We start from the raw sequence: 27,137 nt of genomic DNA on the forward strand, positions 1-27,137 counted from the left end.
AGATCGATAGCTGACCTACATGTTTAGTCTTAATACAATAAACGTCAATAGAAAACAAGCGTTTAAGTTTGAAAAACAGCATGAATATAATGGTCTTTTATGAGGGTATTTAGTAATTTTTCCAGCTACAAAAATACATTTTTTTACATGCACACCCGTACTTAAATCAGCTCTAGCCTTGCTACAGTCCCAGTAGTGCCAGTTTCACTCCTGCTGCTCTTAGATGTAGTAAGAATGACAGAATTTCCCAGGAACACTTATTTTCCATATTTTGATGACAAAGAAGAGCTGTAATGTAGCAGGGTCTTATGGTTTTCACAGCAAAAATGCTTTCACTGCCAAAATTCTTCTAGTACCTCAATAATTTTACTGCTTTAATTTTTACTCTCTGGTGCCGGGTGGTTAAAGCTGAAGTCAGAGGTTTCTTTTCAACTCTGCCTCTCTTAAAAGCTTTCCTGACATATGAACTGGAAGAAACATCTTAATGCAGCATTAATTCTATTCATAATAATGTTCCCATTGGTATCTATTTCAGTAAAATTAGTATTTTTTTCTTCAGTGTCTGGACAAATTTTGCAATGTAAGAGTTAACTAACCTCTGTCATTCTAAAATAAGTATTTTATCTAAAATAGATACTTACTGTGTAAGTATCATACATTACAGGTGTGTTTATAAGGCAAAATGACATTTGAGGTCTTAATCCTTTGCGGTAAATCAGCTTTAAAAGTGCAACGCACTATTGTGTAACGCTTTATTTGCAGAAACATTGACAATACTGACTCATTTTCTTGAGTTACAAGGGTTTTTTTTAAAGTTAGATATTATATTTTCTCAAAGTATATATAGCTGATATTTTCCCATTAAAAGCTCAGTCTTCATTCCATACCATATTTTATATTGTGAAACCACTACCTATATTTATCTTAAATCACTCATGAATTGATATCAGGACTTCTCAGGAAGAGTGGGGAGGGTGGGTGGTGGGTTAGTTGTTTTTCGGTTTGTTTTGCTTTTTAATGAGTTACGCATGTTTTTTGGCAATATAAATAAGACACATCAAGGAATTAATGTTTTGGCTAATTAGAAAACGCATGTGTTACCAATTAATATGTCTGCTTTTGACAGGGATACAGCATGAAAGTCCCTGGATTTTAGAAGCATACAGCATTATGTGTCTTATTTTCTGGATTGTGTTGTAAGGAGCTGGTGAAGCGCTGCAGGACCTGCCTGGTGCCTGGCAGCTCTCCCGTCCTGGGCACGATGGATCGCTCCTCTCGTGTCAGCAAAGTGACGAGGGGAGCTGTAAGCCCCTGGTTACCATTCCGCCAGCTGCCCAAGTAGTCACCCTCTGCCTCCTTGAAGGGAGAGGAGCGGAGCGTGCTGGGTAGCAGCACCCTCCCAGGCACTGGGTAAATCCTCTTAATGCAGCAACTAATATTTTTCCAAAATTATCGGCGTGTGTTCTTGCTTCTCTGTAACGTGTGCCAGACCAGGCACCCTGGTGTTGCAAACTCATGTTTAATTTAGCACTTTGCCATCTTTAATCCTATGAAACGTCATTTTGTCTGCTGCTTTGGTAGTAAAAAAAGCAAAAATCAGACTCAACCATCTCTATCTGTGAAGGTTCTCAGTGGCCTCCGACTCGGTTCTTGGCTTTTGCGTTTCACAAGGGCACCTTGGATACTGGCCTGGCTACCGTGCAGCGCGATGCAGGTTTTCAGAGCTGAACTACAGACAGAAGTGCATGGACTGGCTTCTCTGGTCACCTTCCTCTACCTTTGAATACACTAGAATATCGGTTCAATGAAACAACGGTTTCCTCTTCGGTTTTTCAAGACAGCAAAAGATAGCAAAATCCTAATTTGGATTAAGTTTTCAAAGGGTTATTCTTACGTAAAGAAAATTATTCCCAGTTCTGCAACCTCTATTTCATTCCAGATTTTATTTTTTTCATCTTTTTCATCATGAATTAATGGCTTGTTCTGCAGAAATGGTACGTTACACTGATTTTGAAACTGTGCCCTTGTAAGCCAATCTGCAGGACATGCCCGTTAGAAAAAATGCAGATGTAATGCAATGCTGCCGCCATTTAATTTGTTCTACTTGAAACACATCTGCTGCTCTGTTAAAACAATCTGCTTCTTTCCTGAGATATTTTTAATCCATTCTTTTGCACGCTACACTTTCTGTAGCTTCTTGTGGTGTTTCGTTCCTTTTTTTTGCACCTGAGGACATTTTACTTACGCTTTCTTATTTAAGCATAAGCAGCCTTATTAGTCATTAATTATTTTTATATTTCCTCTGAGTCCCATCGATTATTTAGCAAGTAGTGACAATAAATAGGTATTGATTCATAACAGCTTGGTTTTAAATTGAGCTGAAGGGAATATAAAAGTTTACTGGAGATCCATACAAATGAGGTCCTTGCTGGAAGACAAAGGGGCGTTGCGCTAGCATCGCGACGTGCGGTGTAAGTGAATGCTGCCAACATGGGCCAGCCGGCTCCAGCAGGATGGGGAGTATAGAGAATAGAGGAGCTTAGGGAAGGGAGAACCTGTCAGGCTTTGAGCAGGGAGTGTTACCAACGTGCCTTAGGAGGTATGGAGAGTGAGGGAAGAGACAGCTTGAGTTGAGGGGGTGGATGCCAGTGTCTTGGAGACCTGGGTCACCACCGTGCCAGGGGAACCAGCCGTCTGCATCTGTCGTAGGATCCCAAGTCCTGAAAAGCCTTAAGGTAAACCTACCCCAGTGAGGTGAGCATCGAAACCCTTCAAAGGCTCCCCATCACTACAGCTAAGCTTTATTAAAATGTAAAAGTAGAATTTATTTTGCTGGAGTTTGTTTAATTACGGAAATCTCAAGTATGAAGTTGAGCCAGATTGAGTGGGAAAAGGTTTATTGTGTTTTCCATTCTGGCAATTGCAAGGTTGAACGAAATGTGGAAACAGAAATCCCTGTAAGAATTGTAAAGTAAAATAGGAACAAGGTGTTTGGTGAATCCACAGGGTATTTTCACCGGGAGGTAGTGTTTCTGATTTGGTTTGTAACTTAGATACCCATGTGTGTGCATGCAGTGGGGGAGGCTGGGTGGTTTGCGATCTCAGCCTATAGCTGGGTTAATATCCTTTTTCCTCATGTTCAGCTTCATCAGATCCCCAAGTACAAAGCACTACAAAACACAGATACTGCTTTTCTCGTAACACTTCCAGTGCCTTCCCATGAGGAAGATTAGCTTAATTATAGACAAGGATTGAATAGCACAAATAAGAGCAGCAGTGCACACCTCCTCTGGAAAAGGCAGCAACCACAGACCCCCACTCCTCCTTGCCTGTAAAAGCTTGTCTCAAAAACATTCTTTTAAAAATAAAGTCGTTTTTCTGAAAGCAAAGATATTTTCAGTGCAGTTGTGTGTAGCACACATTGCACAGATAGCTTTTGAAGCCAGGCAGGTGTTCTTGATCTTCCACCGTTGGCACATACAAAGGAAAAATACTCTGCAGCCAAAGTCTTGTCACAATCCTGTCCGTGCCCGACCAGGTCTAGAGGACTTGTTGGACTCGTCCGTGACTGCTTCATTTGTTCCTTCTGTGGTGAGTAACGGTAGGCACAGGGCGATGGAACAGCCACAAGTTGCTGCTTAATGGAAGCACAGGGGTTAGACGCCAAGGTGGTTTAAGTGCTGTGAGTTAAATAGTGGCTATGTGAGTTCTCCTTAGAGAAAAGTTGCCATTGGAAAAAGCAAAATGTTAAATAACAACTGTAATACTGACCTTTTGGTGCTTTTCTTTCCCTAAACAAAGTCGAAGGAAACGCTGTGATCAATCCTCTTGATGGCAGAACAGCTGATGGATGAGCTCTGTTTCTTGGGGGGAAAAAAAGTAAAAATTGTTGAGTCCTTTAAGAATTTTATAAAACCTCCCCAAATACTTTACTGAGCATGCTTTAGCCCAGAAGATGTTCTGAAAGCTGTAGTGCAGGTGAAGCCTCCTGTCCACCACAGCTGTCCTGTATGGCCCCTGTGTTGCCCTGTGCCGTAAGCTTGGCTTTTCCCAGGGCGCTTCAGCTCGGCTTTCCCTGGAGCTCTTGCATTTCCACCGCAGTCCCTGCAGATCCTGTTTTTCACCTTCAGCCAGCTCTGCTATAGAGGATAACACTGCCTAGATTTAACCCGGATTTGATCTCTCTTCACTTTTCGGCCGTCCCCTAAGTTACTATGATTTAATTTCTCTATATGGGTTACAGTAGAAGGTTTTATTTGAATACTTCTGTTTACTGAAGTTTAAAATTTCATGCTTTCCTAATTCCTGGGTAGGTGCCACTTAATTTCTTGGCACCAACCAAGAACAATTGGTTTTCGAGGGGTTTTTCTGATCTGGAGCTGATGAAGCATCGGTCGCCCCCAGCCATTGTGATCAGGCTGAAGTGCTCCCCAGGAGCACCTGCCTTGATTTTAACCTGTAGCAATAATTCGTAGCATATCATGTATTTTAGTTAATTATGTAGAACTACATCATATCCTACAATTGCATAATGATACATAAACCTAATTTGTCCAAGACGTAACCAGTAAGTATTTGGAAATGTGAGTAAGAGTGGTTATCCAAAACAAGTTAAACTTTTGTTTATAGTAATGAATAGTTTTGCTGTAGTTATGTACTGAATTTCTTTAAAAATTGATAGCATCTTGTGCTTCAGGGTGTGATTCCCTAGCAGAGTATGCTGATACCCTAGGAGCTTCACCTCTATGATAATTTCAAAATAAGATCCCATAAATAATGGAAAGCAGAGGATGATGGAAATGCAGCATGGATTTCAGATAGAAATCTGGGACTGTCTTTCAAACTCTTTCGGCTGACTGCTGGCAGTTACTACCGCTTTGCCTACTGCTCGTTCTTTGGATGATACCTCATGTCTAAAATTAGGTTAAATCAGGCTGCAGAGTGTATTTGACATGCCTTTTGGTGTTTGGTTATCTTTCTTAGTAGCTCAGGTTGGCCAAGCACCTTAAGGCTGGCCTTTATGTTTCTTCCAGTGATGAATGGTTCCTTCCTGAGTTCCCCCCTTCCTGGAGTGTGTGGGTATTGAGAAGGACATTGCCAGGTTACTGGCTCAATATTATTTTAAATTCTGAAAGTCACAGAGCTGGGTGTGCTCTGGTAGAATTTCCAGCAATGCTCACCCCTGCTGCCGCTTGTGAGTGGTGAGGTCGCGTGTCACCCTGCATTACGTGGGCAGGTTGGAGAGTGAATGCTGCATCTCAAAAGATTTGAGAATACTTTTAAGACCGCAATGTCTTTATTCATGCACTTACAAAGTAGATTTTATGTCACCTGTATCATGGACTTAATGTGTCAGTGGTGCAGATGTGCCAGGGTCGTGAGCTGTACAATGCGTGTTCGTGTGCGATGCGCAGTCACTGCGGATCTCTTGGTCCCCTGTGTCTGGGACATGCAGCCCTGGCTGTGTCCTCCCACTTTTATGTCTTCTGGCGCCTACTTCTACCATCAACAGATAAATAAATCACTTGACCAACTGTCCTGAGTCTTGAAAGCACCATATATTCCTTTAATTTAAATCAGAATACACTGTACAGGGCGGATTTCTAACTGATTTCCCTTCTCCTTGATTATTAGTCTCTTATTTTTTTTTCTTTTCCTGACCTGTATTTATGATTTGTGGCCCATGCACCACTCCTGATGACCAGCTGAATGCTGCTGGCTCACGTCTCGGGTGTTTAGGTTTGCGGTAGGAGCAGCACCGCTGGGCATGGTGACAATTTAACTGTGAGATGACATCATGACACCTCCCATTCAGAGAACAGTGCCCTCTGTGCCCTGCCTGTGGTAGGGGCGGTGGGTCTGGGGCAGCAGATGGGTCCTGGTCTCTGCAGAAACCTGCCGCCTTGCTGCCCCTTCCCTGCCCTATGGCAGGAGACATTTAATTTTATAGTATTGTTAACAAGGATGTGGTGAGTTCTGCCATGGGCTGAGCCCGGGGTCTGTGGGAGGGAGGGAGCACCGAGGTTCCTCAGGATGGGGAACATGTCCTTTCTGGTGAAATCCCCCGAGGCGTGATTGAGATTGCATCAGTAAAATAGCCATGCCTCGTCCGAGCTACTTCTCTCAGAAGGTTGCTGGAAAACACCAGCAGGATGCTTTGGAAAATTGCAGATGGATCTTTTATTATTTGCAATATGAAGAACTCAAGGAGTTCAGTGGTCCTGCCTTTCTGGGTTGATAAATGATCTGAAAAGCAAAAATGTAATTTTCCAAGCTTTTCAATTTGTTAAATCAATTATTTAATGCATGTAAAGAGCTGCAGTGTAGCAGCTGCACACGTATTCACATACTGCTGTACCATAATTCCGGCAAATGGATATTGATAAAAAGGAAATCATGACAACGGGAGAAAGATCTGTGATTTATGCTTTGCAGGTTTACAAAACCTCTGCTTTGATCATCTGTTCTCTTAACAATTCCAGGTGTTGTTAAGGTGGATTATGGTGATGTATCCGTCAGAAAAGCACTAAGAGAAAATCTGAAGTGTAAACCCTTCTCGTGGTACTTGGAAAACATCTATCCCGACTCCCAGATTCCACGGCGCTATTACTCGCTTGGTGAGGTACGAACCATTTCCTCTGGCTAAATTAAACCAGTAAGTACCCTGTGCAGATGGAGGGGTCCCTGAGAAGGTGAGTGGGTTTGGAGAAAGGAGTAAAGTGCTGGTGTGCAATCACTGTATCGTACTTATCTTTACTTTGGAGCAGGTTATATTTTCTCTAAATCTTCCATAGGGCATTGCTATTCTGAACGTATATGTTCACCATTCAAAATTTATCTTTTGAGTAGCATGTTGGAAAAGTGAGGTTTGTGACTAATTTTTTGGAATAATTAAGTAATGCGCAGTAGTTGAAGGGAACTTTCCATCATCACTTATCACTTACATTTAGAGTGGAAAAAGCTTTTTCTTTTTTTTGTTTTCTTCCCTTTTCTTTTTTAAAAAATGTGTGTGATCCTTGATGACGTGTTTTCCAGCAAGGCTGCCTGGAGCTGAGTAACACAGACATTCCTAATGATCGGCTGGTTCTAGTACCACCAAGAACTGATATCACTTTAACATTCAAATAATTCACTGTTAGAAATATTCTGTTGAGTTGTACCTATGCTGACTTTTAACAACTCTTGAATGGTTTGATTTAAAGATAGCTACGAATAGAATAGCAATCAAACGAGCACATAGCTTTTTACATCGAGGAAAGTAATTTACTATTGAAACTTGCAATTGTAGTGAAAAATAAAAGCCACAGTAGTTTTTCCAGTTTAACTATGACAAAATAAAGTGAAACATGGTTTTACAGCAAGGAAGGAACTCATGTAACAACTGTCAGATAATAAGGTTTTGTACGATATTGTCAGAATGGAAAATAAAAGTATGAGAAAGTAATAAAATAGTTATTAAAACACCTTATTTTTACCAACACTGCCTCAGTTTCTATGGAAACAGCAGTTCAGGCAGGATCTATGAATTAAAACTCATGTCTGACTATTACAGCTGCTGACTGCCAGTTGAGCAGTAAAGTGGATTTTTAGACCTAAAGCTCAGGTACCCTCATCAGCAGTAATGGACAATTTGAAAAACATCAGAAGTGCATTTCTCAGTCATTTTCCTCCCTTTCAGCAGAGATGTAGTCTCGTAGAACAGACAGTCTGACTTGTCGGTGCAGCTGGCATCATTAGCCCACTAATGGTCTGCAATGCGCCCGGCTGCTCAGCGATACGTGTGGTGCATTGGGGTGGCCCATTCAGGGGGTGACCGTGCTTCTCTGCTCAGATCCAGGAGGAAATGATGCTCAGCAGCCCTGGGTGGGAGCCGTGGATTTGCTGGCTGCTAAGAACTGGGTTTGGTAATAAATCCGAGAAGATTATTCTCTAGTACAGTACAGTCTAAATGTAATGAGTGCTCAGTGTCGGGCCCCAAATTACATTGTGCAACTGCATATTTCATTCTTTTGTAGCACAAACAGTGATAAAAGCAGTGAATAATTTTGACACATTTGAGATAATCGTCTTTACTTATGACCTCCTGCAGGCATGCCTTGAGATTGGACAATATTTGTGCATGGTTCACTTGAACCACCCTATGTTTTAAAAATAAAAATTGGTATTACATGACATTTTGATTTGAATTTCATTTGGTTATTGCACAACTAGTTGATATGCGTCCGTTGTTTTTATAAATAAAGTGCACACTTTTCAAATGAAATTTCTGAAGTGTGGAGCTATGCAGAACTGAATTTCTTGAGTAGTTTATGAAGCGCATTCATTGTACACTTAATAGGCAGATCCCAAAGACTGCCAATTCTTTATTTGCAAGTAAATTTTCTATTCAGTTATAACATAACTTATATAAAGTGACTGTATGAGATTTGAATTTCCTAGGTGGACAAAAATATGCCTCAGAATGGGCATAAAATGTTCTAAATGTGGTGGATACTGAATAGTCTTTTGAAAGCGAATACAAACTAAATGCAAGTAGGGAGTTATTTTATAAACCTGAGACATAATGATCATAGGTGAGTTTTCGAGTCACTTTTTATTTTAGCCCTCTGTTTTAATGAATCAAGGGCTTGCAAAATTAAATTACCTTTCTCGTGGAAACACTTGAAACTCTTATTTCTGCATAAAGGTGATTTAAGAAAAAAGGCTGGGGTTATCATTGGAGCTAGTCACCAGGGTATGGTTTGGGGATTGTGGTTCTGTCGGTGGCCTGCCACGTGGCACGTGCCAGCCACGAGGAGAGCAGGACGAGGAGGAGAGGGGGTCCGCGAGCCAGCTCGGTGATGCTGCGGCTGGTCCCCAGCACGTGCCGCAGGTTGCGCCAGAAAGCCACGTCCATGTAAGCTGCAGCAAGTCAAGTACCTTCACTGGGCTCTAAAAAAAATGTCCATTTGTTTTAAAAGCAGGTGGAAAGTGGTGGAAACCAGCAGGCTGGTTATCAGCTGGCGCCTGAGGTCTGAGCCCCCACATCAGTGACCAGGCTGTCAGTGCCGGCAGCCTTTCTCCTGCCTTCGGCAGCTCTTGCAGGATTAAGCAATTAAGAGCATTAGCCTCAGAGATTACCCATCAGCACAAGGTGCTGCAATTTCTTCCTGCATGATTAGCAACGTTAGAGCAGATTAAAAAGCAACCACGTGAAGCTTTCCTGAGCCACTCTTCCCCGGTGTCGTTAATCAGATTTCATGATCTCATTTTCCTGGCATCACTGTGTCAAGCCCAGTCCGGTGGCACTGGTTTGTGCTGGCTGCCCTGCTGCGGAGCCGCTGAAGGTGGCATGGGCAGTGCGGGTGGCCGGGTACCAAGTGCCATTGAACTGTTTCAAAATACAGCGTTTCACAACAGTTTTACCAAAGGGATGAGGGACACAGAGAGGTGGGTTTGCTTGTACACATTAGTAAGAAAATCACCCCATGGTGCTGGGGACTTTTTACAGGGGCACGTGTGACAGGGCACGGGGGTGGCTTTGAGCGCAGAGAGGGCAGATGCAGGTCAGATATCAGGAAGAACCTCTCCCCGTGAGGGCGGCGAGGCGGTGGGCCAGGCTGCCCAGAGCAGCTGTGGGTGCCCCATCCCTGGCAGTGCTCCAGGCCAGGCTGGATGGGGCTGGGGGGGGTCCCTGCCTGGGGCAGGGCTGGGAACTGGGTGGGCTTTAAGGTCCCTCCCAACACAAACTGTCCTGTGAGTCTGTGAGGAAGAGCAGGAGGAGCTTGTCCTCCTGTGCTAACAGGTATATGAGGTGGGTTAAGAAAAAGGCATTCCACGCACATACAGCTGAACGCTCACACCATCATGGAGACTGTGACGTGTGAGAGCATTGGGGGGGACTGTGGCTTCTCCTGTTCTCCCCTCATACGAAGCTGAAGTTGGTTGATTGCTTTTATACTCAGCTGTTTCCCTGAATAGATGTGTATTCTAAAAATACGTTTTGGAGAGTGATGCTCTGATACTTACTCTGCTGCTCCTTATTGCTTCTTGCTCTGATGGCTTTTGTTGCGATCGCCTAAGCCGAGCATTGCTGGAAGGACCTCATCACATCATGTAGTGTCACAGGCGCCGTGCTCATAACCTGCCTGCTTCCCAGCTGCATTGTGCACAAATGATGTAAAAATGGTTTGTTTAAGCAGAAATGTTCACTAAAGTGTTTTTGTTCCTCTCTGAGGATGGGTAGATTCTGAGGGGAACGTTTTATTTATAAACTTTTTAAAAGCATGTAATTAGTCAGGAAGCTGTCCAGCAGCCTCTGCTCTGAATGTCAAATGCTGTTCACACTCCGTTTTTCTTTCTTGGAGTAGAGTCAGCCCTGCTGGAAGAAAAGAAAAGTGCGTATCTTGGGCAAGCCATTAGTTTTGCATTGTTTAGAAGTAAAAGCGTATTGTATTTGTTAAACAAAGCAACCCAGGGCACTGAATTAATTTTTCCTTGAATGCTGTTCATACTTACACTTAACATGTAATTTAAAATCTCATTATATTCTTTCTAATCATTTTCATTTTCTTTTGGTAGTGTGACATATTTACGAATTGCAAGTTAAAATATATTCATATAGTTGAATGCACGGGTAATGTACTTTCTCCTACAGTGGTGTATTTTTATTTCTGCACAAATATGACATCTGCAGGCATTTTTTTCAAGGAATGTTTCATCTCTTCCTTTCTTCAGATCAGGAACGTTGAAACCAACCAGTGTTTAGACAACATGGGCCGCAAGGAAAATGAAAAAGTGGGCATTTTCAACTGCCACGGCATGGGAGGAAATCAGGTAAAAAAAAAAAAAAAAAAAAAAAAGAGAAAAAAGGTATTATTTGTACAATAATTGCTTTACGTCTGCTGCTGTGTAACCACAGGCACAACAGCTATCAGGAAAAACTGATTAGAATTCACCCAGAGCTGTGTGGAGCTGCAGCTTCCCCCATCAGTGTTTCTTCCCTGCTGCAGAAGTGGGGGTTGGTTTGTGTTGGGGGCGTTGGGGACGGCGAGGGTGCCCTGCCTGGGTACCCCCTGAGTTCCACATGATAGGAACAGGACCCCCTCCGTATACCCCATTAATGTGGCTCACCTGTAGGCGTGTTGGTTCTCTATAAAAAAACAAGAGCGGCAGTTAGCAAATGTATTAATGGAAGTTCCAGAACATTTGAGATTTTGAGCTTAGGAATTTTAGGAGTAGTCAGCCGTTTTCTTGAGTGACAACTGCAATTTTGGGGAATATACTGTAGGTCCAGTGAAGTATCCCAGTAAATCTATTGAATATATTCCTGCTGTTTAGAGTGCAGAGAAATGCACTTAAAGTTTCAGGTACTAACATTAGAAAATTTTATGGTGGATTTTAATTTATTTTTTGGTGTTGAGGGAAAAATCTTTTTTTTTAGTTGAAATGGGTAAGAATCTGCATGACTTGTGGCTGAGGTCACCTGTCTCTAAAACCTGAAAAATACATGTGCGGAATATTCATGCAAGTTGAGTTTTTTCCATTAGTGGAAATTCAAACAACGGGGGCGCAGGGGTGTTTCACTTGTGCCTTGGCTATGTTTGAAAAGGAGTGAAAAGGCAAACGACAGTCATTTAGCTCGTTGTACCACTGATGGATGACTGTACCTGCTCTCTGTACAAATACCCGTGAACTTTGCATATTCTAATGCCTCAGATTCAAATTAGCAGAGCTGATTCATTTGGGTTTAGTCGGGTTTTGCAATGTAAACCTGTAACAAGGCCTTTTCCCCTGGGGGGCTGTCAGGTGGGGCTGCAGGACGGGGGGTGACATGCAGAGCGGTGCCAGCCTAGTACAGCCATGCCGTCCTGGCATGGCCCCTGCCTGCGCCTGTCCCACGCACGGTGGGAACGGGTGGGATGTTCCTGCTGTTTCCCCATCACTGATTTGACCTGGAAGTTCATCAGAACTTGCTGCAAACCCCTGCTTTTACTTGTACCTTTCTGAACATGGTTTAGCCCTGATTCTCTACTTTTTGGGGTTTGCTTTACTTTTGGAAAACATTTCTCCTCTTCTTCCCTTTAATTCTGATGGCTTTCTCAAATTAAAGAACCCAGGTCCTTTTGTTCAGCTTCTAACAGAGGGCTGCTCCTGCCTTCACCCCCTGTGATTAAAATCCCTAGAGACCCCTCAGTAGGACTGTAAGTCTGTGTTGGCGTCCCACCCCAGGAAGGTCTTTTGACCATGTCCCTACTGGGTAACGCTTGATGAGGGCGACTTTTCTGAGTGCCACATCTGCTAAAAAACAGATGAGAAGATGCAGGACCTTAGAGCAAATTCCCGTATTTCTTTCAGAGGTAAGGTTGTCCGTCATATTTATCCCAAACTTCATTATCTTTCTAAATGACTTAGGAGATGGAAGTGTTAGGATCTTGATAAGACTGCTTATGATCAAGTTTGAATATTTTCTTGTGTTTCCCCGTCTTTCTGCACGCGGTGGGAAGACCCCTCTCATTTTGTTCAGAGAGAAGAAAATCTGAACCGACTGTCACATCTCCAAACCCTCAGTTCCTCTGAAGTACCAGCTGTGAGGTTAGGAGGACTGTAAGGCTCTGAGATAAAGACGGGTGGGTTGTGAATGTGTGTATGGACGATATAGCCTATAGAAACCCTAATTACTAGTAGATACAGCCATTCATCCTCAGCCTTCCTAAGCCAAAATATTTCATAGCAAAAGACATTTTGGCTCCAGTCCCCTTTATACCTCTCACATCAGCCAGATAAATCTGTTGCGTGCACCTGCAAGATGAAGAGACTCTCTGCTCCCCTGCCTTTGCATGAACAAAGAGCAGTATGTCATCGGGTGGGGGTCTCGCTAGGCGCACCCGACCTACATACAGGGCATCATTCATCCTGTAGTGCTCATACACAGCTCCCGTTAAAAGTTACCTTTATTAAATTCTGTCCTAATGAAAAATTAGAACTGAGTTAAGATGTGTAAATGCTGGGGGCGTGGTGGAGGGGGCTTGTATGGTTACAGAAATAGCTGAGGAACAAAACTACTTCAGAATGAAAATCAGGCAAGAATAATACCTAGCTCATTAGAGCTGAGCAAGATGCATGGGCGCGATCCAGCTTGAGGCAGGGGCAAATATCTCACAGCTACCAAAGTGTTTTACAGGACTTAAGGATAATGAGATTCTAAAAATATGAATTTCTTTAACAAATTAAGAAAAATGAGATATGTTAACTGAGGCCCTTTGTGTGCGAATTGTTTCTGGAGCATAAAACTGGAGGATTCGTTGTTGTGTTGGCATGGGTATTTCAGCTTATCCCATCTCAGCTAGGATCTGGTGATGATTAATAATCTTTAAAATAAATACTATGGCTCTCCTAATGCAGTTAAAAGCAATTTCAAAACTGTTCTTTCTTTGCTCTGTATGGAGTGAAAATAATGCAAAGCCTATCCTCAAATCGGCTGTGGTGGGGATCTGGCTCTGGGGGCTAGAATACAGGTTTGTGCGTATAGCTCCTGGGCTGGGGGCAGTGGGTTATCGTACTTCAGGGGCGATGGTTTTAGGAGGGTACCCAAGGTTGACTCCTGATTAAAGGAAGTGCTGGCCACCTGTGAATCGTGGAAAAACTATTCTGCTTCCCAGCCTCAGGCAGAGGGGGATGGCCCATCAGCCTCACACCTGGTTTTTTCCCTGCCACAGCTGACTTCTGGGTTTGTGTCTTTTAGAGGAAATTTGTTCCTTTTGGTGGCCTGATGGAGGGTGAAACAGTTGTCTGGTTTTCCTGCCTACAGTCATCCTGATGGGCACAGTGTTTTGGCTTTTGTTGTGTTACCATGGGAATGTCATCTGTTACTGTGGTTCTTGGGAGCCTCGGGGCGCTGTTCATAACAATAAGCAAATCATACAATCCCACACAGGCGGGAGGGGGATATTATTAGGGAGCAGGGCTGGGGGGTGATGCAGGTTCGGAATTGCACGGCAGGTGCATGAGCGTGGGCTGGCAGCCCCTCTCCTGAAGAGATAACGAAACAACAACATTGCAGTCTCTTATTTTTTTCTGTTTAACGCTGAGGCTTCATTTGTGTATAGAAATGAACCTGCTTTTTGTCAGAAAAAAAATAAAAATTGCTGGGGATGTGATTAAGCACATCTTCATTGTGGCAGCACAGTCACAACCCCCCGAGAAGGGTCCTGCGCTGCTGCGGCCCCGCAGTGCCCCCCGGGTGGGTGGTCTGTGCCTGATCACAGGCTGCCATCTGCTTCGCAGCTCAGTCTCATCGTGCCCAAGAGAGCGGCCGTGGAAGGTCCGGAGTGGTGGGAGCGTTTTGTGAGCAGCTTGCAGGGCATGCTCCCTGCATCCCGGGGCGAGGAGACTGGCTGCTGCGGAGCTGACTGTAAGCCTAATGGAAGCGATAGCTGAAAGGGGATGCTTTTCCTTTGGAGATGTTTCCTCGAGATAAATATCGTGGTGGTTTTTCTATAGTGAGAAGGATAGAATCATTTAGGTTGGGAAAGACCTTAGATGTGACCAAGCCCAAGCGCTACCCCAGCACTGCCCAGCCCACCACTGACCTGTGTCCCCAAGCGCTGCATCTGCATGTTTTTTGAACACTTCCAGGATGGTGATTCCACCACCGTCAGAGCAAAGTGTAAGCAGTAGTGCGGCTGGGATCGTGTGGCCATTGCTCAGCATCCCGCCGCACCGCAGACCTGCAGCTCCTGCAGCTCCTGCAGCCCCGGCAGAGGGGATGATGGTCTGGGGGATTTCTCACTGGTTTACAGCCTGCACCAGCTCCCTGAGCGCAGAGGGCTGAGCTGGCAAATGGAAGATGCTTCATGCAAGCCCTTTCCCAGGCGCTTCAGGGCTCCTGTCCTCGATTGCTGGCTGCCGAGGCTGACAGTGTCTTGTGTGCATGGCAGCTCTGCATGGGAGCAGGCTTTTTTGGAAAGGACATTGTGGTTCCTGCAGGATGGAGCGTGTTTTGTCAGGATTCATTTTGAGTCAATGAGGAATTGCAACAGCCAGGATTTTGCTTGCTATGAACTTACCTGGGGCGGCTGTTGCAGGGTGAGATCAGAATGAACATAATGTTTTATATGTTTTGGTAAATGTGCAAGGGGAACATGACTCCCTTCTGGCAATGTTTTATACAGAAAGTTCAGGCTGGGTACTCGCTGGCAGTTCAAAGAAAAAAACAACACACACAATAAGGGTTGTTAGGGGGTTGTTTTTTCCCCAGTTAGCTCTAAGTAATAGGTCTTTCAGAAACTGTTCTGTTTCACAGTTTCCATTTTTTCCCCATTCACAGTAAATGTGTATATTTTCAAACGCCTTTAAAACATGAGCACTTTCTCTGTAGTGGTACATAGAAAAAATAATTTATGATCTCTCACTCTTGTAAGAATTTATTGGTGTGGTATGATAATTTGCTTACTACTGGGAATGGATAGAAATGTGTGAGCTGTCTGACTCCTGAGACGTTTCTGTAATGGAAGGCCGCCGTTCTCAGGAGGTTATAAAGAGTAATTTTTCCTCTGTTAATATTGTTGCCAGGTCAGAAGGAGGGAGAGGTATGTGATAGATACCCTGATGGCAAGCAGGGTGGATGTGCTGTTGACACCAGCACAGCCACCCGATGGCAGCTCGCACTTCGGCTGCGGACGACTAATGCCGGAGTCACCTTTTACATTTTCACTTAGCTAATTTATCAACCGCAGCTGTTCAGTAAGTCGTCGGAAAGCAATTTATGCACAAGATCGAATGGAACAAAAGCTGCAGTTTAGTGGCAATTAGACTTTTATTCATGCAACAGATACAAGTGCTGCATGTGAAGGGGAATTGAGCAGCACTTGTGCAGCTGACCTCACACCAAAGACTCCTTGGAGAACTCACTGGGTAAGGGAACACCACACTCATTACAGACTCTGAGTTTAGTGCTTTGATTTTATCAATTGTAATATCTTAGGTAAATACTAGATTTCATAAGGTGTTATCAGAAAGTAACTTAGCCCTTCTGTGTTCTTTCTGCCTTTTTCACCTTTCCCAGTCTCCTGTTTTCCCTAACTTGGCTTTCTTTGCAGCTTTTAGTCTTCTAAACAGACCCATTATGAACAAAACTAGTTATTGCTTATATTTTGTTAGTCCATTTTGCTGATGGATGGTTCCCCTTGCAGACTTTACATCATTCTTATGGATTGAGGTGATAAACCTTTGGGGCAGGAACTGTCTAATACTCTGGATTAGCTCAGGATGCTGCACAATGAAGCCCTTGGTGATCTTCAGCACCGTTATAATAACTGTGATTAATAGGGAACAAAGGAGCCATGTCTGCATGTTAAATAACAGTATCTTTTATTTAGTGCAATCAGAATGAGAATAATGCCTTCTTTTTAGAGTCTGTGGGAAAACTGAATTGATGCTTCCTTAAATTGGCAGAAATAGTTGCAAGGGAACGCAGGAGGATGAGCATTAGATGTGTAACATTGCGGTAATGAAGCCTGGGTAGATAAAACGCAGAATGTGAGTGTTTGCTGTACCTACTAAGAGGTGTGAATCTGGCGCAGCATAATGAACACCCTCAGATCCTGGAAGCATCGACGGCTTTTTGTTGCCGATGTGCTGGTAGCCATCCTTTATAAAGTGACAGCTAGCTGGAAAAAAACACAAAAAAATTAACAAAAAAATCCCCAAGAGCACCAACTCGAAACAGACACACACAAAAAACCACCCAACTACAATCTCCCCACTGCTGTGGAGCCAAAAATAGGGTTTTCTTTCAGTTTCTGTGCAAAATGCTGAATGGACCTGAAATCCCTATAGGGTCTCAGTGGTTTAGAAAAGGACAAAGGATTCTATGGTGGAGGACAAAGGTTTGAATATGGGGAAGGTGTGCTTGCCGTCAGCACAAGGGGGTGATGCCAGTGTTTCCCAGTGCCGTTTTGATAAAACTGTGTTCCTTAGCAACCGTTGGAAACCTTGCTAAACCAAAGTGTTTCCCGCAGATCCCACTGTTGCGACCATACATGTTCCCAGTAGATGCTGCCAACCAGTTTTCTTTTCTTCTATTTTATTTCTGTTGCGTTGATCATTTAGTATAGCTCCAACTATCGACTTCAGTCTGTGCTAGCTGGTGGTAATTACAGTGTTTCTCTGGATTGCTCTGCATGACAGCGTATCTCTCCTTGGGGCTGAGCACCAGGATAAATGAATTCCTGGCACTGGTGGTTAGAGGTTGAGGCAACAACAGAACAATTTTTACATGAACCTTCCAAAACATGGAAGTCAGCTCTGGCTTGGCGGTGCCTGTGCTGTTCACTGCAGACTCTGGGATGGGATGAGTGGCTTTTGGGGCATTAAAGATCTTGGCATAACCTCTTTTTTTTTAGAAATACATCTGATCCCTACTTCTAGAGTGGCCGCAGGGAAGCCTATGAGGTGTTCAGGGGCTCTGAGCCGGGCACATCTTCAGGTCATCCCATAAACCAAGGGTTGACCCTTGATCAGGTTGAATATCCCTCTGGTGGGATGCACCATCTTGGTGTGTTTAGTTGGTTTTAGTATATGTATCTTCCTTCAGGGTGAAAATAAACTGTTGGAGTAGCACAAACTAAAACCAGTCCTGTAAATCATCTGGAACTAAAAAAGGGTTGGATGTGCCAAATCCCAAAGGCTCTGGACAAAGGGCTGGGTCTCTGGAGGGCTGTTGCCACAGAACTTGCTGCTTTCTGCCCATGTCAGCCTAGTGAGCACCCAGTTCCCAGCAGTGGCCAGATACTCCAGAAGCTTCTGGGGAGGTGAGGGAAGCATGCATGCATGTCTTTGCATATGATTAGTTTGCGTACTACACAAGTAGGAATGAAAACCAAATTATTTTTTTTTTCATTTCCTGAAGAGCTGTTCTTTGTGTGGTGGAGTGTTGGAAATGGGTATTTTTTCCTTCGAAGAGTCAGTGCAGTTGTTCTCCGATATGGGATGGAGTTGCTTGTTGAACACCCAAGCTGCCAAAAAGTCCTCTTTGATGGAGATCCTGAGGTGTGAGGTGCCTTTTCCACATGGCTGGTTTGGGATTTGTTCAGGTGCTAAAATGCTGAAGTGGTTGGCTGGCCTTGGTAAAGACAGGATTTCAGTGAAGAGGCAAAATATCCATGTCCTTGCCCCTAAAAGTGATTTAACTGGCTATTTTATGGGGAGTCCTGGATCTTTTTTTGGGTGGTAGGGGAATCGGCTTCAATTCCCCTGCTTTGCCTAAGGTGACTTTCAACATCTAATGTGTAAACAATTTCAGGAGGAGAGGAAAAGTGCTTTCCTTGCAGCTTTTGTGAGAATATTTACATCATTTATAAAAGGTGAATTCAAACTTTACCTTTGACAGTGGTTGACAGAATAAATTAGATTTTTCTGTGCTTAGTTATGTCCAGTTTTTTACTGCCTTTATTGGTTGGCACACTTCTTCCTCAATTGTATAGCTACATCATCAAAATTTAGTTCCACATAATTAAGTATAAATTAAGGGTTTATGAACAATATTCTTAGTATTAGACTTCTTGTGAGTTGACAAAATACTGTTTTCCAAAGAAAAGGACAACCAAATAATGGGAAAGGAAAATTCTGGCTATGGGCTATTGCAGTCCATATGTATATGTATATATACACACACACATATATAAATATATATGTATTCGTATTTGTGTGTGTGTGTGTGTGTATATGTATATATAAATAGCTACAGATTTGTATTGACCACTCGACTGGTTTCCCGTTAACAACGTTGCTTGAAATTTTATTGGTGTTGAAGAAACTGCTTCGTTTCTCAGACTTTGATCAGGAGGAATACTTTGTTAGGTCCTTTTAACATGAAAGAAGTAATGAAATTGTCAGTGATACATGAGGCGTCTCTCTTCAGTTCAGTCGGATGATGCCTGAATCCCAAGCATCAGCTTAATGGAGCTTTGGCTTCAGAGGGCTTTACTGCTGCCTCAAAACTTGCTGTATGGAAATATACTAATAAAGGATGTTATAAAAATATATATACAAAATACATTAACTCCTGTAAAAACCTGCTACCATGCATAGGCAATAAATCTGTCTGTGTCAGGACTGCAGGTGTTATGAAAGGCAAGGTGTCTTTCTGTTCCTGTTTAGTGTTAATCGGCTCCACAAAAAGCGGGAGGCTGGAAGTACCTTTGTGTTTCTATAGATCAGTGCTGTGTCACTTGTGAGAATATTTTGTAATTTTGTCATTCTGGAGACTTTAGCAGTGTCTTCTTTAGTAGTGTCTGCTTCAGCTGCATTAGGGACTTATTTTAACCTCTTTTGGAAAACTGATTTGGATGATGGAACCATGTGAACAGCCACAGCTCTTGGGTAGCGGCTCTTGCCTGGGAACCTTCATCCCGGTGATGGAGCATCCCCCTCGCCTGCCGGGCAGGACCACTCTTTGGGGCTGGCCATGGCGGGTGCCACCAGCCCAAGGGGACAGCTGCAGGAGAAGAGCGAGGGAAAGCAAGTGTGCTCACAGCCAGAGCCCCGGCCGTGCCTGGGCTGCCCCCCCAGCAGGGCCGGCAGGGCGAGGGAGGGGGCTCTGCCCCTCTGCCCCGCTCTGCTGAGACCCCCCCGCAGCGCTGCCTCCAGCTCTGGGACCCGGCATAAGGGGGGCACGGAGCTGTGGGAGCGAGCCCAGCGGGGGCCACGGAGATGGGCAGGGGCTGGAGCCCCTCTCCTGGGAAGCCGGGCTGGGAGAGCTGGGGCTGTTCAGCCTGGAGAAGAGCAGGCTCCGGGGGGGCCTTAGAGCAGCTCCCAGCGCCTGAAGGGGCCGGCAGGAAAGCTGGGGGGGGGCTTCTTACAGGGGCACGTGTGACAGGGCACGGGGGTGGCTTTGAGCGCAGAGAGGGCAGATGCAGGTCAGATATCAGGAAGAACCTCTCCCCGTGAGGGCGGCGAGGCGGTGGGCCAGGCTGCCCAGAGCAGCTGTGGGTGCCCCATCCCTGGCAGTGCTCCAGGCCAGGCTGGATGGGGCTGGGAGCAGCCTGGGCTGGGGGGGTCCCTGCCCGGGGCAGGGCTGGGAACTGGGTGGGCTTTAAGGTCCCTTCCAGCCCAAACCGTCCTGCAAGTCTGTGAACACTGGAAAGAACTGTACTTTCACCCCTCAGCAGCCCGTGTGCTGGTAGCTCAGTTGCAGCCCAGGACAGATGCGGTAGGTGTGTGCTCCTGGCTCTGCGGGCAGTGGGGAATAAATCGTGTCTCCCAGTGTGCTGGTGGGCCCCCAGAGCAGCTCCTGTAATGTCTGTTCATTGCGGTCCACAGGCTTGGCAGCCAGCCCGATGCTCGGAGCAGGCGTGTTGGCCCATGCCCCCCCGGGGAGCTGGGCTGACCTCCATCATGTCCCCAGGTGTGGGGTGACAGCAGCAGCAGACCAGACTCTGCGTGGAAAGTTCCTTCCTGTCTTGCACTGGAATATGTGGCGTGAAATATACTATTTAATTAGCTATAAAATGCAACATGCTCCTCACCCTCTATTTTTATATGACATTAATATAATTATATCTATAATTAATATGGATTGTAGCAAAATGCTAGCCTGATAATTTTACATAGTCTTAATTAGCATTCATTTTTCTTTCTTCAGACGGCATGTTTTTCAAACCCATCTTCTGTAATTGTCAATTCAGACATCACTTACTCTTTCAAAAGATATAATGGAACAGTGTGTTGCAATTATCAAAGATGGGAGGAAAAAGAAATATGCAAATGGAAATAAATTTCAAAATATAAGTATTTGATTTCCATAAAACACAGAAGAAAACATCTCTCTGAGGCTAAAACACGTCTCTGGGGCCAGAAAAAAATGCCTGATGCAAATATGTTTAGTGTAAAAAAAAAAAAAAAAATTAGTTAAAAATCAAAGTTGGAAGTTGCTTCAGAATTAACAGTAATGGGTAAATCTCTTAATAATGAGCATAGTAAAAGATGAAATATCTGTACAATATAATCATAGAGTAATTCTTGAACCCAAACTGCTGCTTTGAGTGAGAGATACTTCGTGCTGCAAATTATATCAGTGATTTACCGACTATTAGATTATTTGGCCACATTTCTTGTTATCTAGAACAAGATAGCAAGCAAGTCCAGTATTCTCCCAGTAAGATTTTTGGGGTGAAGGTGTTTAAAAGAAAAATCAAAGCCCCCTGAAGGTGTTGTTGTCAGACATTAATTACGGTAGCTTGGTGGCCGAACATTATTATGGTACCTGGTTTTGAAGAGTGGTTTTAGCCCAGTGCCTCAACTGCATGATACCTTTCTCTTCCCCAACGAATAGATATACATATATATCTTTCGTGCAAATACGTATATATTTCTCTATATATTTATAGGTACCACAGCTTAATGTTATAGCACCAATAGTCTTTTGGACCAATTTTTTTTAGTTTTTTTCTTGGGTTCTGTGCTTATTATTCCAAACCCAACTTCAAAACAACGTACTGGAGGGGGATTTTCGGAAGTAGGGATGAATGATGAAGAAGGCTGCTTTTGTTGTTACAGTGTTTTGTTTAGAGAAGAATTTTCAGATGTTGCTATAATTGAGAGCGAAGGTCATAAATAGTTGAATATTTGTTTCTAAAATCTTCATTTTTCATTTCAGTCCAGAACATAGACTGTTCTTGTACTTCTTTTTGAAGAAATCTCCTAACTGATCCTGATTTTTCTTTTTTTTTTGTAACCTTATGCACTTCGGTGAACTTAGCCTGATGAGCTCATATCAGCTCATCTGATCAAGAGGATGTACATCTGTCGGACCTCTACAAACCAAACCAGTAATCAGTCTGATCAAGTGTGGATCTTTTTCATCAGTGTTTCTGTTTTACTTGCCAGGGGCAAGGTGTAGGCAGACATCTTACTATAAAAAAAGTAATTGGAAACAACACAGATTCAGGATACAAACCGAAACTTGAGTAGGGCATGTGTGACAGCTTGTATGAATTTAAGAATTTGAGAAAAATGCTTCTGCTGCCATGCATTTAACATACAGGAGTACTTGTGAATGCTTTAGTTCTCACTGAGAGTTGCCAGAGATGGACACCGTTAGAGTTGCTGTTCAGAATGACGCCGGTGTCTCCTCCTTGGTCAGCCCTCAGCTGTGAATTCTGTAATATTTCCAGAATGTCATTAAGTGAGCTGTACCTACACGGAGTTTCCAGCACCTTGGCTGAGGTTACAAGTTTTTTTTTAAAGGCTTTGGGGCTTTCTTTTGCACACAAGGGAAATGTAGAAAATGTCCATTTGAAAACAAAGTGGCATTTTTTGATGTGATGCAGACTCATTTCACCCCCGTCTCAGCAGAGCCCTGACAAGCTGGTGTTTCAGAGCCTCTTGCCACTGGAGAAAAGCCCAAGTATTTGCCTGTGGCCAGTGTGTTTTTCAGTGAAAGCAACGCTTTGAGACCCTCACATTTGATCTCGGTGATTTATCACTGGATGAATAAATGCAAAAGGCGGCTTGTGCTTTGCTGTAACTTTGGATCCCAGATTTTCACCCAGACAAGTGGGTTGTGATCAGTGAATATGAAATTTGGAAAACGGAAAGACGGCTGATCCTAGCAGCTCTTGCTCTGCCTCATGGCTTTGATTTGGAGCTGGCTGCTCCGCTGCCACGTTGGCATGCTGACTCCATTCTGTGATTGCTCTGAAAGATTTATCTGAACCTCCAACTTAAAAAAACCCAAACAATCTTCCAGCAGCCGATGGGCTGGAGGAAAGGGATGCCATCCAGAGGGACCTTAACAGGTTTGAGAGGTGAGCCCGTGCAAACCTCATGGAGTTCATCAAAGCCAAGTGCATGAGGTTCGCATGTGTGACAGGGCACGGGGGTGGCTTTGAGCGCAGAGAGGGCAGATGCAGGTCAGATATCAGGAAGAACCTCTCCCCGTGAGGGCGGCGAGGCGGTGGGCCAGGCTGCCCAGAGCAGCTGTGGGTGCCCCATCCCTGGCAGTGCTCCAGGCCAGGCTGGATGGGGCTGGCAGCAGCCTGGGCTTGGGGGGGGGTGTCCCTGCCTGGGGCAGGAGTGGGAACTGGGTGGGCTTTAAGGTCCCTTCCAACCCAAACTGTTCTGTGGTTCTGTGAAAATCCTTGCCTTTATTCCCTTGGCCGCTTTTTGCAGTATACAGGTTTTGAGAGTTACACGGGCAGAATTGCCTTTACTAGTGCACCACTACCAAGTGTCATGTTTCTAAGTGATGTGGTATCTCCCGCCTTCTGCTTAATTCACTGAAAAAGTTTTCATTTACTGCTTGATTGATTTTTCTTCCTTGAGTACAATTTAATGTATCACTGGAAGTCTCAATGGACAGACGTTCCCTGGGGCACTGCGTTATTTCCGGTTCAGATCTCAGCTTCAGCTCTTTTAATTTTACTGTAGTCCTTTTACAAGAGCAATTGTTTTATGGGAACTCTGAAATTACCAAGTAATTGTGGTATATGTCCACATGCTATATTAATCCGTGCTTTTATTATATTTCTCTGTTAATTTAAGCCTTGGCACCTGAGTGAATATTTTGCGTATTTTTGACAGCATTGTATCTCCATTGCAGGTGTACAGATTGAAACTCATCAAAACCTGAATGGGACATCATAATTCTATATTTTGTCATGGTCTTGACATTATTTTATTAACTGCAAACATTCCCCTAGTTCTGTTGCCACCATGGTGGCACTGCAGCCCCACGCCCCAGCAGCAGCTGCCCGTGTGATGTTTGTTTCAAGTGGGGTGGTAGATCACGATGGGCAGGCTGAGGCTCCGCTCCCTGGTCTCCTGCTGATGATGAGAGGGGACCGGAGGGCAGAAATAATTCGCTTTTTGCCAGGAAAAGAATTTTCTGCAAGGAAAGGATGACGCAATACAGAGCCAAGGCATTTCCAAAGGCCATTTCAGGAGCCTTTGTGCTGGGGCCAGCAACATGATGGAGGTTGTGAACAGTGGGTTAGGAGCAGAGGGATGCTTCTTGTGTGTCCAGGCCACGTAATTTAGTGTAAATGCTCACAGTTCTCTATCATCTTCCTTCCTTTCCTTTCCCTTCTCCTGTGGTCTCCACATTTTCCCCCCTCTCCAGGCAGTGGCCCTTGCTCCTTGTGTGGCTGGTGAGGAGCATGCAGGAGGGATGGCTGGAGACCCCAACGGCAGATTAAAGTTATCAGGGACCTTCGGTCAAAGTTATTTAGCACTCCTCCAGCTCCGGACCCACCTGCAAAGTGTCGAGACCTAACTGAGCATCCTTCCCCATCAGCCTGAACCCCCCTGCAGAGCCTCAGTGGTGATGCTGCGAGAGCTCAGCCAGCGCTGCCTGGTCACCCTGCAAGGCAGTAAGACTGTCCCACGCATTAGGATTTATTACTGTAAATGAACTAATCCTTGTGCACGTGGTCAGGAGAAAGTCAGTCGCCGCCTGGATTTTGTCGATTGGCTCCTCACTGAAGGTGTTCAGTTAAAGAAGCCTTCTGACACTTACAGCTGGTTTGACAGGAGTTTGGTGAGGGGGTGTTCTCTCATACCTTGATTTTTTGCCTGATTTGATTAAGTGACCTGATATTTCTGAAAAATTCATGCACATGAACCTTTGACATAGGTAATCCTTGCTACCCAAAGTTAAGGTAGGTACTAGGGGGAAGGTTTAGTTTAGGAAGGTTTGGATTCTTCTAATGATGACTCGGTTTAGCCATTGCACTAAAAGATCTGTGCAATTTCTCCTGAAGACACCAATCACAATTACTTCTGTAGAATCCCCAGGAGGTAAAACTGAGTGTATGCCTGAATGATTCCTGGACTTGGTCCCATAAAATTGCTTTTCCTTAGCATGATATTCCTTCTTTTATGTGCAGCAGACATTCACCAGCTGAGCAACTTGCGTGAAACTCTTGTGAGATCCAAGGTACCACCTCCATGTTTGAGGAAGAAAATAGTTCTGCTCTGCTGGAGTAAAAATTCCTTGTATTCCGAATGGGCAGTCAGTTAGGACTTCTGCTAACTCTTTCTCACTGCAGTCATGTTCCGTTTGCAGGTGTTTTCCTACACCGCTGACAAAGAGATCCGCACGGACGACTTGTGCCTGGATGTCTCGAGGCTGAACGGTCCCGTCATCATGCTGAAGTGCCACCACATGAGAGGGAACCAGCTCTGGGAGTACGATGCTGAGGTACCCGAGGCTTCAGTGACGCACCCGTGCTGGCCAGGCGTGGGGGGTCGGTGACATGATGGTGCCTCCTGCCATAGCGCAGGCTTGGGAGTGCCAAGGAATTCAGCTAATGGCTTGGGTTTAAATTGTGTTTCCACAAAATTTTCCATTTAGAGAGGTGAAAAAGTCAATTATAATTTAAAAAAGCTCATTTCTAGTAACTGGCATCTTGTATTCTTACAAGCTTGAAGAAGTATTCTGCATTTTTTTATATAAGTGAAGTAGAAAACAAGATTTATTTTTTTTTTTAGTTTTTTTTTCCAGTTTTTTCTGCTGGCTCTTAAAGATTATTGACTCTGCATTTAAATTGTGTTTAATTATTTTCCGTATACCAATCACCTCTCTGGTTTAACACTACCACAGGAGAGGAGGTGGATTTTTCTGGGTTTTGAGAGTGAGGGCAGTTTGAACAAACTGAGGGGCTTACGGAGAGGTTGCAAAATGAATACAAAATATGTGTGAATATCTCAGTATTTTATGGCCGAATAGTTTTTCTTTTTCAGTGAGACAGGAAACTTTTGGCTTTTTGGTTGTGTTAGGAGAGATCATGGGGCGGGTCTCGCTGGGTGTGACGCCCATGGGTGCAGCGTGCGCTCCTGTTCACAGTGCAGCATCAGCATCCTCTGCCCACTGCCGTGCGTGGCTTACTTTTAAAGTGTAACACTTAAAATACTGAGTTTTCAGACTCTCAAATTGGAATATTTCAAGCTTATCTCAGCAACATCTTAAAGGATAAATTTTGACTATTGAATAAATATTAATTTTAAAAAATACTTTTATTAAAATCACAAGCCTGTATGTCAGCTCCCTGCTAGGTTCCACGCGCTAGGGGACATTTCCGTGCCCCCTCCAGCTCTCCTTTCCCCAGTGCCGGGCACTGCAAAACGCTCTTTTGCTACCAAAAGTGCAGAGAGCAATCCTTCCTGATAAAAACATGTATGTGTACTGCCAGTCGCTTTCCTTTGAATATTTTGGACACAAACTACTGAAAATTACTTTCCCCGTTGAGCAGTTTTAATGCTGGATGCCCAACGGTCTGCGCTGATGTGGCTCTGCTACTCTCCGTTTAGAAATGCCAAATTAGTATGGGCGTATTTCCATGACCGCAAAGGTAGAAACCTGCTGCAAAGCTAGAAGAATACTGATGTATTTAAAAGATGTGCAGTCTTTTAAATATTTCCAACATTTCATAGAAAGAGTTGCTTTCACTTTTCTGCATGGAAATCTAAATTTCTTTCAACCAAATATGCTCTGCTTTACTTTTAACATTGGAAACATCCTGGGTTTTTGTCTTAAGTTTAGCATAAGAGATCCACAGCGGAGAAATTCTAAGCAGCTGTGTAAAAACAGAATCAACCATTAGATGGAGCTCATAAAAAAGAAATACACCATTTTTTTTACATAAAGGATCTCCGAGGACGGTTTTGCTGTTTGTTCTACAGATAGAAGGCAGCCCCTTGCATTATGTACCTTTTGATTTATTGACAGGAATATTTTTGTTACCAGTTTTACTCTGTGAATGTTCAGGCTTCGGCTTGCAAGCAAACTTCCTTTTGATGGCAGCACTGGTATTTATGATACATTGGTATTAGCAGCGGTGTGCAGTGGTGTGGAGCTCTGGTCCCATCTCCCCTGCATGGGAGGGTGGGAAGGGCACCTCACTCACCCAAGGGCAGCCTTGGCTTAGTTTCACTGCCTGGTGATCTCAGAGTATTGCAGGAAGCCTCCAAATACATACCTACATCCAGTGTGCAAAAACTTACCAAATGTGCACTATTTTTTCCCAAGAAAACAACTGCTTGATGAGATAGATAGATATATATTCTTTTTTCCCCCCCCGAGACAAACAGTTGCAACACATTGCCTGAATCATTTCTATCCATTCATTTGCTTTCCCAGGGAAATATCACTCATCTTT

The 27,137-nt window shown here is 44.1% G+C and overlaps 1 protein-coding gene across 5 annotated transcripts in view; it reads left to right on the plus strand.

The window, feature by feature from the left end:
* GALNT13 (polypeptide N-acetylgalactosaminyltransferase 13) overlaps positions 1-27,137 on the plus strand; it is a gene marked incomplete at its 5' end in the record, with an annotated part of 144,920 nt that overhangs the window by 103,659 nt on the left and 14,124 nt on the right. For all 5 annotated transcript variants that reach the window (XR_013929931.1, XM_080398744.1, XM_080398741.1 and 2 more), the window contains 3 exons: positions 6,483-6,622; positions 10,717-10,815; positions 25,046-25,180. Coding sequence is in view for 4 of the 5 variants with exons in the window: in XM_080398744.1 (XP_080254870.1) it covers positions 6,483-6,622; positions 10,717-10,815; positions 25,046-25,180 (374 nt within the window). The remainder of the gene's footprint in view (positions 1-6,482; positions 6,623-10,716; positions 10,816-25,045; positions 25,181-27,137) is intronic.

The sequence above is a fragment of the Falco punctatus genome (assembly GCF_963210335.1).
Source record: "Falco punctatus genome assembly, chromosome: 8".
In the NCBI taxonomy this organism is placed as follows: Eukaryota; Metazoa; Chordata; class Aves; order Falconiformes; family Falconidae; genus Falco; species Falco punctatus.